The 21756-nt window shown below is 43.2% G+C and overlaps 1 protein-coding gene across 1 annotated transcript in view; it reads left to right on the forward strand.

The window, feature by feature from the left end:
- The window catches only part of cep295 (centrosomal protein 295), a 133198-nt gene that overhangs the window by 78488 nt on the left and 32954 nt on the right, over window positions 1-21756 (forward strand). The window contains exons 22-24 of the mRNA XM_067986347.1: window positions 7131-7288; window positions 11191-11362; window positions 13712-14421. Coding sequence (XP_067842448.1) covers window positions 7131-7288; window positions 11191-11362; window positions 13712-14421 — 1040 coding nt within the window. The remainder of the gene's footprint in view (window positions 1-7130; window positions 7289-11190; window positions 11363-13711; window positions 14422-21756) is intronic.

Genomic DNA, 21756 nt, shown 5'->3' on the forward strand with positions numbered 1-21756 from the left:
GCACTAGGACCCCCAGATCCCTTTGTACTGCAGTACTTTCCAGTCTCTCGCCATTAAGAAAATAACTTGCTCTCTGATTTTTCCTGCCAAAGTGCATAACCTCACATTTTCCAATATTATATTGCATCTGCCAAATCTCCGCCCACTCACCCAGCCTGTCTATATCCCCTTGCAGGTTTTTTATGTCCTCCTCACTCTCTACTTTCCCTCCCATCTTTGTATCATCTGCAAACTTTGATATGTTGCACTCGGTCCCCTCCTCCAAATCGTTAATATAGATTGTAAAGAGTTGGGGACCCAGCACCGACCCCTGCGGAACACCACTGGTTACTGGTTGCCAGTCCGAAAATGAACCATTTATCCCAACTCTCTGCTTCCTGTTTGATAACCAATCCTCCACCCATGCCAGAATATTACCCCCAATCCCGTGATTTTTTATCTTAAGTAATAATCTTTTATGTGGCACCTTGTCGAATGCCTTCTGGAAGTCTCAATACACTACGTCCACTGGTTCCCCTTTATCCACCCTATACGTTATATCCTCGAAGAACTCAAGCAAATTTGTCAGACATGACTTCCCCTTCATAAAGCCATGCTGACTTTGTCCTATTAAATTATGCTTATCTAAATGTTCCGTTACTGTCTCCTTAATAATAGACTCCAAAATTTTACCCACCACAGATGTTAAGCTAACTGGCCTATAATTTCCAGCCTTCTGCCTACTACCCTTTTTAAATAACGGTGTTACATTAGCAGTTTTCCAATCTGCCGGGACCTCTCCTGAGTCCAGGGAATTTTGGAAAACTATCACCAAAGCATCCACAATCCCTACTGCCACTTCCCTCAAGACCCTAGGATGGAAGCCATCAGGTCCAGGGGATTTATCCGCCTTGAGTCCCATTATTTTACTGAGTACCATCTCCTGAGTGATTTTAATCGTATTTAGCTCCTCCCCCCCGAGAGTCCCCTGTTTGTCCAGTGTTGGGATATTCTTAGTGTCCTCTACTGTAAAGACTGAAACAAAATATTTGTTCAGCATTTTTGCCATCTCCATGTTTCCCACCATTAATTTCCCGGTCTCATCCTCTAAGGGACCTATGTTTGCCTTAGCCACCCTTTTTCTTTTTATATAACTATAGAAACTCTTGCTATCTGTTTTTATATTTTTTGCTAATTTCTTTTCATAATCTAACTTCCCTTTCTTAATCAATCCTTTAGTTACTTTTTGCTGTCTTTTGAAGAATTCCCAATCTTCTATCCTCCCACTAAGTTTGGCTACCTTATATGTCCTTGTTTTTAGTCGGATACTATCCTTGATTTCTTTACTTAGCCACGGGTGGCTGTCATTTCTTTTACACCCTTTTTTCCTCAGTGGAATATATTTATTTTGAAAGTTGTAAAATAACTCCCTAAATGAACACCACTGCTCATGTACCGTCTTACCCTTTAATCTATTTTCCCAGTCCACTTTAATCAATTCCGCTCTCATACCATCATAGTCTCCTTTATTCAAGCTCAGTACGCTTGTTTGAGAATCAACCTTCTCACCCTCTAATTGGATATGGAATTCAACCATGTTGTGGTCGCTCGTTCCAAGGGGATCCTTAACTAGGACATTATTAATTAATCCTGACTCATTACACAGGACCAGGTCCAAGGTTGCCTGCCCCCTTGTAGGATCAGTTACATACTGCTCAAGAAATCCATCCCTGATGCACTCAATGAACTCGTCCTCAAGGCTGCTCTGCCCAATTTGATTTGTCCAGTTAATATGATAATTAAAATCCCCCATAATTATGGCTGTTCCCTTATTACATGCCCCGACTATCTCCTGATTAATACTTCTTCCAGCAGAGTTGCAACTATTAGGAGGCCTATATACTACGCCCACTAATGTTTTTTTTCCCTTATTATTCCTTATCTCCACCCAAACTGTTTCATTATCTTGATGCTTTGTCCCAATATCATTTCTCTGTATTACAGTGATTCCTTCCTTTATTAACATAGCCACCCCACCTCCCCTTCCTTCCTGCCTGTCCTTCCTGATTGTTAAATACCCTGGCATATTTAATTCCCAGTCGTTGTCACCCTGCAGCCATGTTTCTGTAATGGCCACAAGATCATACCCATACGTAGTTATTTGTGCCGTTAACTCGTCCATTTTATTACGAATGCTACGTGCATTCAGATAAAGAACTTTCAAATCTGTTTTGTGACGCTTAGTTCCTGCTTTTTCCTTTTTTAACACTTTACCTATTACTCCATACCTTCTGTCCCTTCCTGTTACGCTTTCCTCTCTCTCCCTGCTCAGGTTCCCAACCCCCTGCCACTTTAGTTTAAACCCTCCCCAACAGCACTAGCAAACACTCCTCCTAGGACAGCGGTCCCGGCCCTGCCCAGGTGCAGACCATCCAGTTTGTACTGGTCCCACCTCCCCCAGAACCGTTTCCAGTGTCCCAGGAATTTGAATCCCTCCCCCTTGCACCATTCCTCTAGCCACGTATTCATTTGAAATATCCTCCTATTTCTACTCTGACTAGCACGTGGCACTGGCAGCAATCCTGAGATTACTACCTTTGAGGTCCTATTTTTTAATTTACCTCCTAACTCCCTATATTCTGCTTTTAGGACCTCATCCCCTTTTTTACCTATATCGTTGGTGCCTATGTACACCACGACAGCTGGCTGTTCGCCCTCCCCCTCCAAAATGTTCTGTAGCCGCTCCGAGACATCCTTGATCCTTGCACCAGGGAGGCAACACACCATCCTGGAGTCTCGGTTGCGGCCGCAGAAACGCCTGTCTATTCCCCTTACAATTGAGTCCCCTATCACTATAGCTCTGCCACTCTTTCCTCCCAGCCTGTGCAGCAGAGCTACCCGTGGTGCCAGGAAGTTGGCTGCTGCTGCCTTCCCCTGATAAGTCATCCCCCCCAACAGCATCCAAAGTGGCATATCTGTTTGAGAGGGGGATGGCCACAGGGGACCCCTGCACTACCTGCCTGCATCTCTTACTCTTCCTGGTGGTCACCCATTCACTTCCTGCCTGTATACCCTTTACCTGCGGTGTGACCAACTCGCTAAACGTGCTATCCACGAGTTTCTCTGCATCGCGGATGCTCCACAGTGAGTCCACCCGCAGCTCCAGCTCCGAGATACGATCGGTCAGTAGCTGCAGGTGGACACACTTCCCGCACACATGGTCGGCAGGGACACTGGTAGTGTCCATGACTTCCCACATCTTGCAGGAGGAGCATATCACGGGTGCGAGGTCTGCTGCCATGACTTGCCTTAGCTGAGTTACCCCTTTTAAATTACGTTGAAATTAGAAAATGTTAACTATACTAGGGACCTAGGTTCACTAAAAAAAAAACACTATCTGCTATAAAACCTGCAGATCTTCCCTTTCTTATTACTTTACTTACAGTAAAATGGTAGAAATACTCACCTGAACCTACTCACCAATCAGCTGCCTCCCCTGTGCCGCGTCACTTTCTGACTGGTGACGTCACCCCGAACTGCCGCTGGTCTCAGAGTCTCGCTCTCAGAGTAAGCTCTGGTCTCGCTCTCTCCGCGCTGTTTATATCTCCGCTCTGGTCTCGCTCTCTCCCGCCGCTCACCGCTCTCAGGTCCACTACCGCTCTGCAAGAAAAGCAAGGCAAAGCAGCACCTCCTTCCCCCACTTCACCTAACTCCCACACGTACCGAACTCTCAGCACACTGTGTAATATCCGCACACCGTGCAGTCCGCACTGACAGGCCCCTGTATTTCTGCAGTTGAGACTCAGATGAGTCAGGCCTGCCCCACCTTCAGGGACCAATTGAATCTAGCTAACCAATTAACTTGCTACAGCAGCTCTCTGCTGAAGCCAGACAGAAACTTAGAAATTTAAACTTTTTAATTGACCTTAAACAGTTGAAGCAATATGCACTAGATTTAAAGAGATTAACCCTTCAACTCCCACACGTACCGAACTCTCAGCACACTGTGTAATATCCGCACACCGTGCAGTCCGCACTGACAGGCCCCTGTATTTCTGCAGTTGAGACTCAGATGAGTCAGGCCTGCCCCACCTTCAGGGACCAATTGAATCTAGCTAACCAATTAACTTGCTACAGCAGCTCTCTGCTGAAGCCAGACAGAAACTTAGAAATTTAAACTTTTTAATTGACCTTAAACAGTTGAAGCAATATGCACTAGATTTAAAGAGATTAACCCTTCAACTCCCACACGTACCGAACTCTCAGCACACTGTGTAATATCCGCACACCGTGCAGTCCGCACTGACAGGCCCCTGTATTTCTGCAGTTGAGACTCAGATGAGTCAGGCCTGCCCCACCTTCAGGGACCAATTGAATCTAGCTAACCAATTAACTTGCTACAGCAGCTCTCTGCTGAAGCCAGACAGAAACTTAGAAATTTAAACTTTTTAATTGACCTTAAACAGTTGAAGCAATATGCACTAGATTTAAAGAGATTAACCCTTCAACTCCCACACGTACCGAACTCTCAGCACACTGTGTAATATCCGCACACCGTGCAGTCCGCACTGACAGGCCCCTGTATTTCTGCAGTTGAGACTCAGATGAGTCAGGCCTGCCCCACCTTCAGGGACCAATTGAATCTAGCTAACCAATTAACTTGCTACAGCAGCTCTCTGCTGAAGCCAGACAGAAACTTAGAAATTTAAACTTTTTAATTGACCTTAAACAGTTGAAGCAATATGCACTAGATTTAAAGAGATTAACCCTTCAACTCCCACACGTACCGAACTCTCAGCACACTGTGTAATATCCGCACACCGTGCAGTCCGCACTGACAGGCCCCTGTATTTCTGCAGTTGAGACTCAGATGAGTCAGGCCTGCCCCACCTTCAGGGACCAATTGAATCTAGCTAACCAATTAACTTGCTACAGCAGCTCTCTGCTGAAGCCAGACAGAAACTTAGAAATTTAAACTTTTTAATTGACCTTAAACAGTTGAAGCAATATGCACTAGATTTAAAGAGATTAACCCTTCAACTCCCACACGTACCGAACTCTCAGCACACTGTGTAATATCCGCACACCGTGCAGTCCGCACTGACAGGCCCCTGTATTTCTGCAGTTGAGACTCAGATGAGTCAGGCCTGCCCCACCTTCAGGGACCAATTGAATCTAGCTAACCAATTAACTTGCTACAGCAGCTCTCTGCTGAAGCCAGACAGAAACTTAGAAATTTAAACTTTTTAATTGACCTTAAACAGTTGAAGCAATATGCACTAGATTTAAAGAGATTAACCCTTCAACTCCCACACGTACCGAACTCTCAGCACACTGTGTAATATCCGCACACCGTGCAGTCCGCACTGACAGGCCCCTGTATTTCTGCAGTTGAGACTCAGATGAGTCAGGCCTGCCCCACCTTCAGGGACCAATTGAATCTAGCTAACCAATTAACTTGCTACAGCAGCTCTCTGCTGAAGCCAGACAGAAACTTAGAAATTTAAACTTTTTAATTGACCTTAAACAGTTGAAGCAATATGCACTAGATTTAAAGAGATTAACCCTTCAACTCCCACACGTACCGAACTCTCAGCACACTGTGTAATATCCGCACACCGTGCAGTCCGCACTGACAGGCCCCTGTATTTCTGCAGTTGAGACTCAGATGAGTCAGGCCTGCCCCACCTTCAGGGACCAATTGAATCTAGCTAACCAATTAACTTGCTACAGCAGCTCTCTGCTGAAGCCAGACAGAAACTTAGAAATTTAAACTTTTTAATTGACCTTAAACAGTTGAAGCAATATGCACTAGATTTAAAGAGATTAACCCTTCAACTCCCACACCTGACAGAAACTTAGAAATTTAAACTTTTTAATTGACCTTAAACAGTTGAAGCAATATGCACTAGATTTAAAGAGATTAACCCTTCAACTCCCACACGTACCGAACTCTGAGCACACTGTGTAATATCCGCATAATATTCTATGCCTCGGCTAATAAAGGCAAGTATCCCATATGCCTTCTTTACCACCTTATCTACCTGTTCCGCCGCCTTCAGGGATCTGTGAACTTGCACACCAAGATCCCTCTGACCCTCTGTCTTGCCTAGGGTCCTCCCATTCATTGTGTATTCCTCAGCCCCGCATTTTCTGCCTTCTCATCCCACCCCTCGATTCCTTCCTTCTCTGAAAACCTATCCAATTGTCTTTTGATCCTAATTTAAAGTTTTGATCAAAACAGCCTTCTCTGAAAATTTATTCTGTACATTTATTACCCTTGTTGTGAAATAGTTCTGCCTAAAATCCATGCATACTGTTGCATAATTTGAAAATTATGTCCCCTGGTTTTTGAACCCATACTCCGTGTAAGCAATTTGTCTGGAGCAACTTTATTAACCCAAATAATACAGTTTGTTTTATAGTTTCCAGATGGATGAGTTCTGTTCTAGATCTTCGGGAGTTTTCACACAAAATTATTCTCCAAGTGTAACAGTACGCATCAGAGTCAATTGTTTATTATGCTTTAAGATGAGAGTAACTAAGCCAATATAAAGTGTTTTATTGTCAGGATTGCTGCCACAACATAACAATGCAGTTTGATAACAGTCCAAAATCAAGTTGTTTATGAACAGGAAACAGGAAGAATAAAAGTGAAAACAAGAAAAGACATACAGTATTACCTTTTCTTGCCGGTTTTCTTATTCCCAACAACACCTTTCCTGAAGGCCTTTTGTAGGTTTACGTTTTCTGGATACTCTCTGGCCGTTGGTCATGTGTGAGCCTGCAGTGTGAGCATTCTAGACTATACCAATCCTGGTTCTCGCTTAATGCCCAGACACAGGCACTTTTAGCAAGGAACTTCCCTTTGCACCTCCCCCCTCCCCAAATCCCTTATCTGGGAGTGCTGAGGCCAGTTGTATCCTGGGACTTTCTCAATTTTTATGGATTATCTGCTCACTGGATAAATTTACTGAGCCAACAGGAGCCTGGCTTAATTTTTAATAAATCCTATTGCTGTGCAAATGTTCACTTTAGCGATATCTTTGTTCAGTTTCTTCAGTACTGCACTTTCCTTGAAAATTGTGCAATTGTATTTCAATTGTTGTAAAAATGAGCTTGCTGATTTTTCCCTATATATTTTTTTTCAGGATCTACAACTGGTCATGATATTTCAGACCCAGGAGACCCTAATTTCTATCTTCCACTGCAGTTTTCCCAGCAGGATTCAAATCTAGAATTCCAGCCTTTGGAGTCCAGACCTGATTTTGGCATTTCAAGTTCTTCATTATCTTCTACTTCCAGCAAGGTGCTAAGAATAGTTTTGATTTTGTTGCTAAGACACTGACCTTGATGTATGCACATAATACTTATATTGCTTTGTAGTCAAACCAAAATATATATTTGTAGGTTATGTTACAGCAAACCAATTGTATTCTAAAGATGTAATCAAGTTGCAGTGGAGAAGTCTTTGAGGTTATGGGCAAGGAGATGTACATATCAGTTACTACTAAAAACTGTATAGTTTTTAGGGTAAGATACTGGATGCTAAAGGAATTTTTATCAATCCAGTGAAAAATCTATCATAAGAAGCATAGCCAAGGTAATTGCAATTGATAGCGATCGCTAGAATTATCCCTTGTGCCAGCAAAAGCTACCCTAGAAGCAGAGAATGTAATCTGGTTCAGAGTATTTTGATTTCTCCTTGAATTACTACCAGAAAGGTATTTAGTTTGAAAAATGTCTTATTTCATTTGGAACACTGTTGTAACTTATAAAGAAAAGCATATGGTGTTAGCTGTACCTTGTGGACCACTGCAGATTTTCAACTATTATTTTAATAGTACATTGTTGAATGTTTTTTTCTTTTATTCATACATCCATGTTTTGAATAGGCTATCATCCAAAAAATTGTTAGGCATTGTCTCTTTTGAGAATTCAATTCTTCCCATGCCCCCATGAGCTATATATGATTTCCTCTTCTAATTTCCCCCCCCTAAGTCTGCACTGTATATAAAGCCTTGTCTAGTATTTAAACGTTGCTACTTTTTCCTCTGTTGTCAGTACCAGCTGCTGCTGTTCCACACTAGGGGAAAAAGTTGTTCTCGCTGCTAATTCAGATCTCCATAATTTATCATGGTTAATTATTTAATGGCCACTTAATCCTTTTAAACAAGTTCTTGTGTTTTTTTTAAAACTTTTTAAAAATGTTTTCTAATGTTCCTGTATTGCACTGTATGTTGATGCTATTTTTGTAGACTTGCATTGTACAAATGTGCTGCTGTAATCAAGGTACCCACTTTTGATCATTGGCATTGTTTGATCATCTAAAATCTGCAAGTGAGACCTTGGTGTTCAGTTCACATTTGAAGCAAAAAGACTTCTGTTCAAATAGGATGGAGTGGAATTGTGTGGTTTCAGGATCAGTTGTGATATTCTGAAAATAATCAACCAGTCTTGTCCTACCTTGAGTCATAAGCCCCGATTTTATCTCTGGCGGGAATCAGGTGGGCGGGGGCTGAGGCAGACAGCAAACCATCCTGACCACAGCAGAGTGAGAACTGGGATATTTTAATTGCCGGGCCATTGCATGTCGCCAGTGAGATTCCCACCTGAAACTGGTGGGAAGTGGCCAAATGACCAGCAGGGATGAACGCAATGTCGGGCTGCAGGAGGTGGAGGATGTCAGCAGGAGGAGGGAGAGGTTCTATCCAACTGGCAGTAGGAAGATATCCAGGGAAGTTGCCCTGTACAAGTGGACAGAGGTAGAAAAATGCGCGAATACCAGAGGCATCACCTCTGATAATATTCCTGTGAAGCACCTTGGGTTATTTTTACTACTTTAAAGGCACTATATAAAGCTCCCCATAGAACTTTAATGCATAAACAAGACTGATATTCCAGTGCCGAGGGGTGCTGCATTGTTGACTGTGCTGTCCTTCAGAGGAGACATTAAACTGAGATCCCATCTTCCCGTTCAGGTCGATGTTAATGCCCAATTTGAACAGGAAACTCTGATATCCTGATCAGCATTCCTCCCTCAACAAATACCACCAAAAAGAAACATGTCTCTCATCTCATTACTGTCTATGGAATGTTACTGGTGTGTTTGCTTAGATAAGTCACTGTGTAAAGGAGACATTTCAATGACTTAATAAGCTGCTGCATCAATCCAAGTATTTATTTCATTCTGAATTCCTGTAGAGCTTATTTCAGTTACTGACATTTGTAACACACATTTTCCATTCTTTGTATCCTTCATATGTCTTCAAAGAGAACTAAGCATTGGTACCATTTCGAATGGGAAAATTTCACAAAGAACAGCTTTCCTTAAAGATTTTTGATGTGATGTGACACTGACATGAAATGTTGTCCAAGTGACCGTTACCACTTCCATGCCATTTTAAAAACTTCTTTAATTTGTTTTGGACCAAACAGGAAAATGATTTTGGCCTGTGCTAACTTTGGATTGTCTGTTCAATTCAGTGGCATCTTTTTAATCAGTAAAGGGATCTGGGAGTCATTGCAAACTAGATCCCTCAAGATATCAATCCAGCCTCTGGTCATCAAAAAACAAATGGATGTTCGGTTGTATAAGAAGAGGCACAGTGTCAGTTTAAGGAAGTCATACTGCCACTATATGTAGAGCATTGATCAGGCTGCACCTTGATATTGTATGAAACTCTGGAACCCACATTAGAAAAGATGTAACTGAGTTAGAAATGGTACAGAGGCGAACTACTAAAACAACGAAGGGGCTAGAGAATAAAACGTATAAGGATAGGCTCAAAGAACAGGGACTCTTTCGCTAGAAAACTGAGGGGGATATGATTGAGATCTTGAAATGACTAAGGTTCAAGGATATAGAGGATCCGTTAAGAGGCTGCGACTGAAAAACTAGGACACACAAATATAACAATTTTAATTTACAAAGTGCCTTTAAGTGCGAGGTGATGCACTTTGGAGGGACTAACAAGGCAAGGGAATACACAATGAATGGGAGGACCCTAGGCAAGACAGAGGGTCAGAGGGATCTTGGTGTGCAAGTTCACAGATCCCTGAAGGCGGCGGAACAGGTAGATAAGGTGGTAAAGAAGGCATATGGGATACTTGCCTTTATTAGCCGAGGCATAGAATATAAGAGCAAGGAGGTTATGATGGAGCTGTATAAAACACTGGTTAGGCCACAGCTGGAGTACTGTGTGCAGTTCTGGTCGCCACACTACAGGAAGGATGTGATCGCTTTGGAGAGGGTGCAGAGGAGATTCACCAGGATGTTACCAGGGCTGGAGCGCTTCAGCTATGAAGAGAGACTGGGAAGATTGGGTTTGTTTTCCTTGGAGCAGAGGAGGCTGAGGGGGGACATGATTGAGGTGTACAAAATTATGAGGGGCACAGATAGGATGGATACTAAGGAGCTTTTTCCCTTCGTTGAGGGTACTATAACAAGGGGACATAGATTCAAGGTAAAAGGTGGGAGGTTTAGAGGGGATTTGAGAAAGAACTTTTTCACCCAGAGGGTGGTTGGAGTCTGGAACTCACTGTCTGAAAGGGTTGTGGAGGCAGGAACCCTCACAGCATTCAAGAAGCATTTGGATGAGCACTTGAAATGCCATAGCATACAAGGCTACGGACCAAATGCTGGAATATGGGATTAGAGTAGACAGGGCTGATGGCCGGCGCGGACACGATGGGCCGAAGGGCCTCTATCCGTGCTGTATGACTCTATGACTCTAAAGGATATCCCAAGTTGCTTTACAGGTGGCTGCTGCCCTGCAAGGACCTTTTTCCTGATATCACTAATGCATCGGTTTCTTGAGGCGTGTGAGGAATGTTGAAAGTCTAGATGGTTACCTACATGATAGGATTGTCTTCATCCTACCTTTAGAGTTGAGGTAAAAATCAGATCAGCCATGATCTCATTGAATGGTGGAGCAGGCTCGAGGGGCCAAATGCTACACCTGCTCCTATCTCTTATGGTCTTACCTTCTTTGAGGTTTCAGAGTTACAGTTGTCTGAAGCCTCCTGAGTGTGGCATGTTTTATTCATGCAGTGCAGGAGTGGGAAAGGTCAGATGATCGTGTTGTCAGAATCTAAAAACACATAGGAACGTTACTGAAAGTTCAGTTCTTCTAAGTTGTATGAAAAATGCCTCATTTTGGAAAAATGGAGAAAACTCTTCGAAGTCAATTTTTAAAAAAATTGTTACAGAATTCAGATGCCCTTAATCCTGACAACGCCTCAGAAAATCAGCATTCTAACCCAGCCATGAGCTCAGAGATCCAGTCCTTCACTGACAGCATTGTATCCGCTCCTGACCATGGGAGAACAGCTTGCAATATAAATCAAAGGAAGGAATATATTCAGCAGGACTATAATGTGGGTAAGTGTCTATCTGAAATTAAGAAAAAAAAAAGTACTGGTTCCTTCCAATGTAGTATTAAGGTACACAATGTCTATTGTTATGCCTGAATACTTGTCTGTAAAATGGTCAGGAAAAAGATATATAGCTGGGGAAACTGTTTTGGACCAAAAGTTAATTTTCAGTTCTACAATTTTGAATACAAAAATAAAGGTTACATGAACATAACCTTATTAGTAGGCAAGTGACTTGATGCAGTGCAACAGACTGCACCAAATCCTGCAAACTTCTACACTTACCTATGTAGTGCAACCTGCTGTCTGAATGCCTCAGACTTTGTATGCAAAATTGTGATTACGAAAATTGCTGGTATTTGTACAATAACAAATCACATCTCATAATTAATTGCCCTATTCAAAAGTTACCACAGGTACCAACGATTGAAGTTTGGCCTTGTAAATTTGGTTAAAGACCGCAGATATGTGGAATATAACACTCAGTTTATCCTCACATCCAGAAAATTCCAGTAGTTTTACACTGAGTATTTCTGCTATAAATCTGGGCTGTCTCATTTACAACAAGGTCGTTGTGATTTGGAATCCTGATTCCTGAGCTGTGCTCATGTGCATCGAGGCTAGAAGACTATGGTTTTCACTGCAATACATAGGTGCCATTCACAGCAAATGTGCAGTCCTCCCGCCATCAGTGGTACGCCTGGATATGACTTTCCCATACTCGAGTTCTGAGTGCATTGCAGATCCAATTTTGAGTCTTGTGATTTTGACTCCTATACTGGCCTACTAAATGCACAGAACAGGTTCCATGAGATTGCATGTTTAATCTTTCAGGCACTTAGAACTGGTTCAGCATCTATTCAGTTCATCGCACGCAACCACAATGAGTACTCTGGCTACTTACTGAACCACTAGTTACTAGAGCTATTTCAAGAAATCCTGGGGATAGAACTAAATTTGGCAGTTGTCAAAACAGTATTTCAGCAAAAGCATTAATATCAAGTGAAAGTATTTAAGTTTAAATATGAATCATAGTTTCCCAACAAGAGTTAAAAGTGTAAAAAAACAATAAAGATAACCATATGAATTCAGCTCCATTGAAAGGTTTTGAATCTTTTCTCTTCACACAAATAAATCAAAGCAGTAAACTATCATCTCTGCTGATGCTACATTTCCATGGAAAGTTTGAACAATATGTGTTGGTTTTTTTTTATTCATTCATGGGATGTGGGAGTCACTGGCAAGGCCAGCATTTATTGCCCGTCCCTAATTGCTCTTGAGAAGATGGTGGTGAGCCGCCTTCTTGAACCGCTGCAGTCCGTGCGGTGAAGGTTCTTCCACAATGCTGTTAGGTAGGGAGTTCCAGGATTTTGACCCAGCGATGATGAAGGAACGGCAATATATTTCCAAGTCAGGATGGTGTGTGACTTGGAGGGTTAGCTTACAGTAATGGCTAATTAATTTGTGCATGCGTAGCTATGAAAAATATAGACACGCCCAAAGTGATATAGAAAGAAAAGTAAATAGAGGGAGTGCTGCATATGGGTGGTGATTCTTTATTTGGACACCATTTTCTGGGGACCCCTATTTTAAATGTAAAGAGCACATGGTAAACGTGCTACATGATTTACAAGGTATCACACAAGAGGTCGATCCTGCCTGAGGATTATCATCTTTCATTTGCTAATTCCGAGCATTTCTGATGGCTCAGAGGAGAAATCCAATTTTTTTACACGTATGTTCATAATGCAGTATTATTGTCCAATTTATTTATATTTTGACTGAAACATCTAACCACAAATGTGAGTGGTGACTAGTGTTTGTAAGTGACAGCTAATAATCAGCTTTCAAAGTAACTTTGCATTTTATCTTCAGAGGTGAGACTAAACTTTTAGGAAGCTTTTATGTTATATATTCTAATAAGCTTCTACCTCTACTTACATTATTTTTGTTGACTAATGTAGCAATGTTCTTTTGAAGATATTAAAATGTTTCACCAAATTTTAGCAGTGTTTTTAAGTGCCATTTTCTCTCATCAGCCAATTGGGTTCTTTTTGAAACTGAGCACGCTGCAAACCTGTATCCCATTCACCTGTCTGGAAGAAGTGAAATGTTGCCATAATAATTCATTGTATTTGTAACTGAACCTAGGAATTATTTCATAAGTCTATACACATGTTTTATTAAAATTCAGTTTCAGTAAATACAACAGGGGAAAAAAATGTTTTGGTGTGCAATAAGCAGAGGATGTAATATAAATGACTAATGGCTAACCTGATGCTTAGTGTGGAATCTAATTTATTTTTGCTGAAGCTGTGTTATGTATTATGTGACTAAAGATGATTCTATTTTGTAGAAGATGGTGGGTTGGAATCTTTTCAACTGCTTCAACTGGAAATTACTCCAAGTGAATACAGTTTGAACACAGGCCACTCTGGTGGAAGTCTAACATATGTCAGAGCTTCAGAACAAGGATTTAATAATGAAACTTCTTCAACAAACAGTGAATACCTTCCTCCGCCTGGCCTTATAAGACCAGAAACTGTAGGTGCTGCTTCGTGGACTCCGGGCTCTGTAAACCGATCAACTTGTTCTGACTTGGCCATTGAAAATTTGCGAAGAGATGATGGAGACAACTCATGGGAGCATTCTGGTTCGTTCTTTCAACTAAATGCAACATTGAGTACAGTAAATGGTGAGTGTCACATTTGTGATGATCAAAATGGAAAACAGCTAGCGGACTGTGAGTATATAACTCCACGGGTCATCACATTTACCAAGGAGATAAACTCAAATGAGGTGGATGAAGCAGCTACTCTGAAAAATCTAGCTAATGAAGCCTCTAAGTCAATGTTACCAGAGAAACAAAATTGCATTGGTAGTGAAGTGCAACATGTTTCAGAGCATAATCACCAGACGCAATCTGAGCAGTTATCTCATCCAAAAGAAGGAACTGCTGCTATACTAGAACGTGAACATGAGTTGGAGGCTCATCAACAGGATCAGTCTCAATTTTCAAACCTTGCATCAGGAGTTTGCAGGTCACAGAGTACTATACCAATATGGGTAAGTTTTTAATGTGTATATTTGGTTAAAAAATCAACAGAGATGCCTGTGAACAAGAATTGATTGAGTTGCTTCCATTGTATTAGCCATTTGTTTAGTGTACTATGAACAGCAAGATGCTGCCTTATATAATAGGTAAAATATGTATTTCTGTTGGAGGAATTGGCAGTTTTAAAACCCTTTACATTACAATGCTTATTTTTATAATTTCGTTTGTCACTTTTGGGGGAAAATGTCAAATTAAATTCCATGCCAAAAGTAATGTTCTATGCAGCATGAACAAAAGGTCCATTTTATTTTCTGCAGTATGATATATGTGTGTGTGTGTATATATACTGACTTTAAAAAGACAAGATACTTGACCCAATACACTTTTTTTTCAAAGTTGCATTCAAGACCAGGAGTATCAGTGCTAGGGAATAGAACACTTTCCCATTTTGGACATCCAGTGCTAGTGCCAGGCACTCTTGGGTCAAGTAGCTGACTGCAAAGTAAAGCTCCCTCCTTTGTCTCAACAATGTGCCTCAGTCCCGATTGCATCTGTTTTTTTTTATTTTTCATTTCCAGAATCAGTCGTCATTGTGGTCTTACTGTGTGAAATTGCCAATTAGTACCAGATTCTGGGCTCATAGCCACTGCGAACTGGATTAATACAGCCAAACTTATTCATGTCAGGAAAAAGGAGACTTTGATATAATTGCCCTGAATGGAGTTTGAACGCAGGCCATGGAGATTTTTTAAAAATACCATGTGATAACTCACTGGACATTCCCCTCCATTAATATCTATTACCATCCTATCAAATTATTTTTTCCGATCTTTGAGATGCATGTTTCAGTTTTTACGGTAAAGATAGACTTTACTGTAATTATAAAAATTGGATTTATAACTTTATTTAATGCCTATGTTGGGTATGAAATTGTTTTTTTTAAATCATTCATGGGATGTAAGCGTCGCTGGCAAGGCCAGAATTTATTGGACATCCCTAATTGCCCTTGAGAAGATGGTGGTGAGCTGCCGCCTTGAACTGTGTGGTGTAGGTTCTCCCACAGTGCTGTTAGGAAGGGAGTTCCAGGATTTTGACCCAGCGACGATGAAGGAATGGTGATCTATTTCCAAGTCAGGATGGTGTGTGTCTTGGAGGGGAACGTGCAGGTGGTGTTGTTCCCATGCACCTGCTGCCCTTGTCCTTCTAGGTGGTGGAGGTCGCGGATTTGGGAGGTGCTGTCGAAGAAGCCTCGGCAAGTTGCTGCAGTGCATCTTGTAGATGGTACACACTGCATCCACGGTACGCCGGTATTGGAGGGGGTGAATGTTTAAGATGGTGGATGGGGTGCCAATGTTTAAGATGCGGGCTGCTTTGTCCTGAATGGTGTCGAGCTTCTTGAGGGTTTTTGGAGCTGCACTCATCCAGGCAAGTGGAGAGTATTCCATCACACTCCTGACTTGTGCCTTGTAGATGGTGTAAAGGTCAGGAGGTGAGTCACTCGCAGAATACCCAGCCTCTGACCTGCTCTTGTAGCCACAGTATTTGTTTATGTGGATGGTCCACTTTTTTTAATTCGGTCATGGGATGTGGGCGTCGCTGGCGAGGCCAGCATTTATTGCCCATCCATAGGAACGTAGGAACAGGAGTAGGCCATTCAGCCCCTCGTGCCTGCTCCGCCATTTGATAAGATCATGGCTGATCTGTGATCTAGCTCCATATACCTGCCTTTGGCCCATATCCCGTAATACCTTTGGTTGCCAAAAAGCTATCTATCTCACATTTAAATTTAGCAATTGAGCTAGTATCAATTGCCGTTTGCGGAAGAGAGTTCCAAACTTGTACCACCCTTTGTGTGTAGAAATGTTTTCTAATCTCACTCCTGAAAGGTCTGGCTCTAATTTTTAGACTCTGCCCCCTACTCCGAGAATCCCCAACCTGTGGAACTAGTTTCTCTCTATCCACCCTATCTGTTCCCCTGAATATCTTATAAACTTCAATCAGATCACCCCTTAACCTTCTAAACTTTAGAGAATACAACCCCAATTTGTGTAATCTCTCCTCGTAACTTAATCCTTGAAGTCCGGGTATCATTCTAGTAAACCGACACTGCACTCCCTCCAAGGCCAGTATGTCCTTCCGAAGGTGCGGTGCCCAGAACTGCTCACAGTACTCCAGGTGTGGTCTAACCAGGGTTTTGTATAGCTGCAGCATAACTTCTGCCCCCTTGTACTCTAGTCCTCTAGATATAAAGGCCAGCATTCCATTAGCCTTATTGATTATTTTCTGCACCTGTTCATGACACTTCAATGATCTATGTACCTGAACCCCTAAGTTCCTTTGGACATCCACTGTTTTTAAACTTTTTACCGTTTAGTAAATACCCTTTTCTATCCTTTTTTGATCCAAAGTGGATGACCTCACATTTATCTACATTGAATTCCATCTGCCACGGTTTTGGCCATTCACCGAATCTATCAATATCCCTTTGTAATTTTATGTTTTCATACACACAGCTCACAATGTGATCTGGGTGTCCTAGTGCAAGAAAATCAAAAAGTTAGTATGCAGATGCAACAGGTGATCAAGAAGGCCAACGGAATGTTGGCTTTTATTGCTAGGGGGATAGAATATAAAAACAGGGAGGTATTGCTGCAGTTATATAAGGTATTGGTGAGACCGCACCTGGAATACTGCATACAGTTTTGGTGTCCATACTTAAGAAAAGACATACTTGCTCTCGAGGCAGTACAAAGAAGGTTCACTCGGTTAATCCCGGGGATGAGGGGGCGGACATATGAGGAGAGGTTGAGTAGATTGGGACTCTACTCATTGGAGTTCAGAAGAATGAGAGGCGATCTTATTGAAACATATAAGATTGTGAAGGGGCTTGATCGGGTGGATGCGGTAAGGATGTTCCCAAGGATGGGTGAAACTAGAACTAGGGGGCATAACCTTAGAATAAGGGGATGCTCTTTCAAAACTGAGATGAGGAGAAACTTCTTCACCCAGAGGGTAGTAGGTCTGTGGAATTTGCTGCCCCAGGAAGCTGTGGAAGCTACATCATTAAATAAATTTAAAACAGAAATAGACAGTTTCCTAGAAGTAAAGGGAATTAGGGGTTACGGGGAGCGGGCAGGAAATTGGACATGAATTTAGATTTGAGGTTAGGATCAGATCAGCCATGATCTTATTGAATGGCGGAGCAGGCTTGAGGGGCCGATTGGCCAACTCCTGCTCCTATTTCTTATGTTCTTAATGCCACCAATCTTTGTGTCATCCCTAATTGCCCTTGAGAAGATGGTGGTAAGCCGCCTTCTTGAACTGCTGCAGTCCGTGTGATGAAAGTTCTCCCACAGTGCTATTAGGAAGGGAGTTCCAGGATTTTGACCCAGCGACGATGACTGAACGGCAATATATTTCCAAATCAGGATGGTGTGTGACTTGGAGGGGAATGTGCAAGTGGTGTTGTTCCCATGTGCCTGCTGCCCTTGTCCTTCTAGGTGGTAGAGGTCGCAGGTTTGGGAGGTGCTGTCGAAGAAGCCTTGGCGAGTTGCTGCAGTGCATCCTGTGGATGGTACACACTGCAGCCACAGTGCGCCGGTGGTGAAGGGAGTGAACGTTTAAGGTGGTGGGTGGGGTGCCAATCAAGCGGGCTGCTTTGTCCTGGATGGTGTCAAGCTTCTTGAGTGTTGTTGGAGCTGCACCCATCCAGGCAAGTGGAGAATATTCCATCACACTCCTGACTTGTGCCTTGTAGATGGTGGAAATGCTTTGGGGAGTCAGGAGGTGAGTCACTCGCCGCAGAATACCCAACCTTTCACCTGCTCTTGTAGCAACAGTATTTATGTGGCTGGTCCAATTAAGTTTCTGGTCAGTGGTGACCCCCAGGATGTTAAATGTGGGGGATTTGGCTATGATAATGCTGTTGAATGTCAAGGGGTGGTGGTTAGACTCTCTTGTTGGAGATGGTCATTGCCTGGCACTTGTCTGGTGTGAATGTTACTTGCCACTTATCAGCCCAAGCCTGGATGTTGTCTTGGTCTTGCTGCATACGGGCACGGACTGCTTCATTATCTGAGGGGTTGCGAATGGAACTGAACACTGTGCAATCGTCAGTGAACATCCCCATTTCTGACCTTATGATGGAGGGAAGGTCATTGATGAAGCAGCTGAAGATGGTTGGGCCTTGGACACTGCCCTGAGGAACTCCTGCAGCAATGTCCTGGGGCTGAGATGATTGGCCTCCAATAACCACTACCATCTTCCTTTGTGCTAGGTATGACACCAGCCACTGGAGAGTTTACCCTCTGATTCCCATTGACTTCAATTTTACTAGGGCTCCTGGTGCCACAGTCGGTCAAGTGCTGCCTTGATGTCAAGGGCAGTCACTCTCACCTCATCTCTGGAATTCAGCTCTTTTGTCCATGTTTCTGGAGCTGAGTGGTCCTGGTGGAACCCAAACTGAGCATCGGTGAGCAGGTTATTGGTGAGTAAGTGCCGCTTGATAGCACTGTCGATGACACCTTCCATCACTTTGCTGATGATTGAGAGTAGCCTGATGGGGTGGTAATTGGCCGGATTGGTTTTGTCCTGCTTTTTGTGAACAGGACATACCTGGGCAATTTTCCACATTGTCGGGTAGATGCCAGTGTTGTAGCTGTACTGGAACAGTTTGGCTAGAGGCGCGGCTAGTTCTGGAGCACAAGTCTTCAGCACTATGCAGCCGGGATGTTGTCGGGGCCCATAGCCTTTGCTGTATCCAGTGCACTGAGCCGTTTCTTGATATCACATGGAGTGAATCGAATTGGCTGAAGACTGGCTTCTGTGATGGTGGGGATATTGGGAGGAGGCCGAGATGGATCATCCACTCGGCATTTCTGGCTGAAGATGGTTGCAAACACTTCAGCCTTGTCTTTTGCACTCACGTGCTGGACTCCGCCATCATTGAGGATGGGGATGTTTACTGAGCCTCCTCCTCCCGCTAGTTGTTTAATTGTCCACCACCATTCACGACTGGATGTGGCAGGACTGCAGAGCTTTGATCTGATCCGTTGGTTGTGGAATCGCTTAACTCTGTCTCTAGCATGTTACTTCCACTGTTTAGCATGCATGTAGTCTTGAGTTGTAGCTTCACCAGGTTGGCACCTCATTTTTCGGTACGCCTGGTGCTGCTCCTGGCATGCTGTTCTACACTCCTCATTGAACCAGGGTTGATCCCCTGGCTTGTTGGTAATGGTAGAGTGAGGAATATGCCGGGCCATGAGGTTACAGATTGTGCTGGAATACAATTCTGCTGCTGCTAATGGCCCACAGCGCCTCATGGATGCCCAGTTTTGAGCTGCTAGATCTGTTCTGAATCTATCCCATTTAGCAAGGTGGTAGTGCCACACAACACGTTGGTTGGTGTCCTCAGTGTGAAGACGGGACTTGGTCTCCACGAGGACTGTGCGGTGGTCACTCCTACCAATACTGTCATTGACCGATGCATTTGCGACAGGTGGATTAGTGAGGACGAGGTCAAGTAGGTTTTTCCCTCGTGTTGGTTCGCTCACCACCTGCCACAGGCCCAGTCTGGCAGCTATGTCCTTTAGGACTCGGCCAGCTCGGTCAGTAGTGGTGCTACTGAGCCACTCTTGGTGATGGAGATTGAAGTCCCCCACCCAGAGTACATTCTGTGCCCTTGCTACCCTCAGTGCTTCGTCCAAGTGGTACTCAACATGGAGGAGGACTGATTCATCAGCTGAGGGAGAACAGTAGGTGGTAATCTGCAAGAGGTTTCCTTGCCCATGTTTGACCTGATGCCATGAGATTTCATGGGGTCCGGAATCAATGTTGAGGATTCCCAGGGCCACTCTCTCCTGACTGTATCGCCACCTCTGGTGGGTCTGTCCTGCTGGTGGGACAGGACATACCGAGGGATGGTGATGGAAGAGTCTGGGACGTTGGCTGAAAGGTATGATTCTATGAGTATGACCATGTCAGGCTGTGGCTTGACTGTCGGACAGCTCTCTCAATTTTGGAACAAGTCCCCAGATGTTCGTGAGGAGGACTTTGCAGGGCCAACTGGGCTTGGTTTGCCTTTGTTGTCGTGTCCGATGCCTAGTGGTCCGTCCGATTTTGTTCTTATTGTGACTTTTTTTAGCGAGATTTTACAACTGAGTGGCTTGCTGGACCATTTCAGAGGGCAATTAAGAGTCAACCACATTGCTGTGGGTCTGGAGTCACATATAGGCCAGACCGGCTAATGACGGCAGGTTTCCTTCCCTAAAGGACAATAGTGAACCAGATGGATTTTTACGACAATCCGGTAGTTTCATGGCCACCATTAATAATACTGTGTTTTTTTAAAATTCCAGATTTTATTTAATTAAATGAATTTAAATTCCCCAGCTGTCATGGCGGGATTTGAACTCATGACTCCGGATTACGAGTCCAGTAACATAAGCACTATGCTACCGTACCCTACTTTCTGGTCAATGGTGACCCCCAGGATGTTGATGGGGGATTCGGCGATGGTAATACTGTTGAATGTCAAGGGGAGTTTTTCTCTCTCTCTCTCTCTCTCTCTCTCTGTTGTTGGAGATGGTCATTGTCTGGCGCGCATGTTACTTGTCACTTACCAGCCCAAGCCTGGATGTTGTTCAGGTCTTGCTGCATGCAGGCACGGACTGCTTCATTATCTGAGGGGTTGCGAATGGAACCGAACACTCTGCAGTCATCAGCGAATGTCCCCAATTCTGGATAAGTTACTTAAAATGGTATTTTATAGTTTGACAAAAATTAAAGATGTTACATATAGTACATCACTATATGTAACATATAGTGCAAGTTTCATAAGTGAATAAGGAACCTAAAATGTTATAATTGCTGTTGATACATGGACTATGACATCCACAGAATAATTTTTGTACTAATTCGAACTGAAAAGCATAGAATCAGTATTTTCTCTAAGGGATCACATTGTCCCCTTATTTTCTATTGAGTGACCTGAGATTGATCCTGCCACATTCCTTCTTATTGTTGGGTAAGGATATCAAGGGATTTGGAGCAAAGGCTGGAAAATAGAGTTGAGGTGCACTGATTGAAGCCATTTTCTCCTTACTCTACATGATTCCAGCATTCGTTATCTGCACCTGCACCTGCGCAAATTCCTATTCCAAGATGGTATCAGTGCACGTCTCGCAGGAAACATACGTGCGCATCCAAGACACCATCTTGGATGTCAGAGAGGCCGTGTAGCGCCGTAACAATGGGCGCTACACGGCCCAATTTAGCGCACACACATTTTAAAAAGTGAAGAATAACACTCATAGTATAAGCATTACTTATCTGGCTCTGAAAGTGTA

The sequence above is a fragment of the Heptranchias perlo genome, chromosome 6 (assembly GCF_035084215.1).
Source record: "Heptranchias perlo isolate sHepPer1 chromosome 6, sHepPer1.hap1, whole genome shotgun sequence".
Classification (NCBI taxonomy): Eukaryota; Metazoa; Chordata; class Chondrichthyes; order Hexanchiformes; family Hexanchidae; genus Heptranchias; species Heptranchias perlo.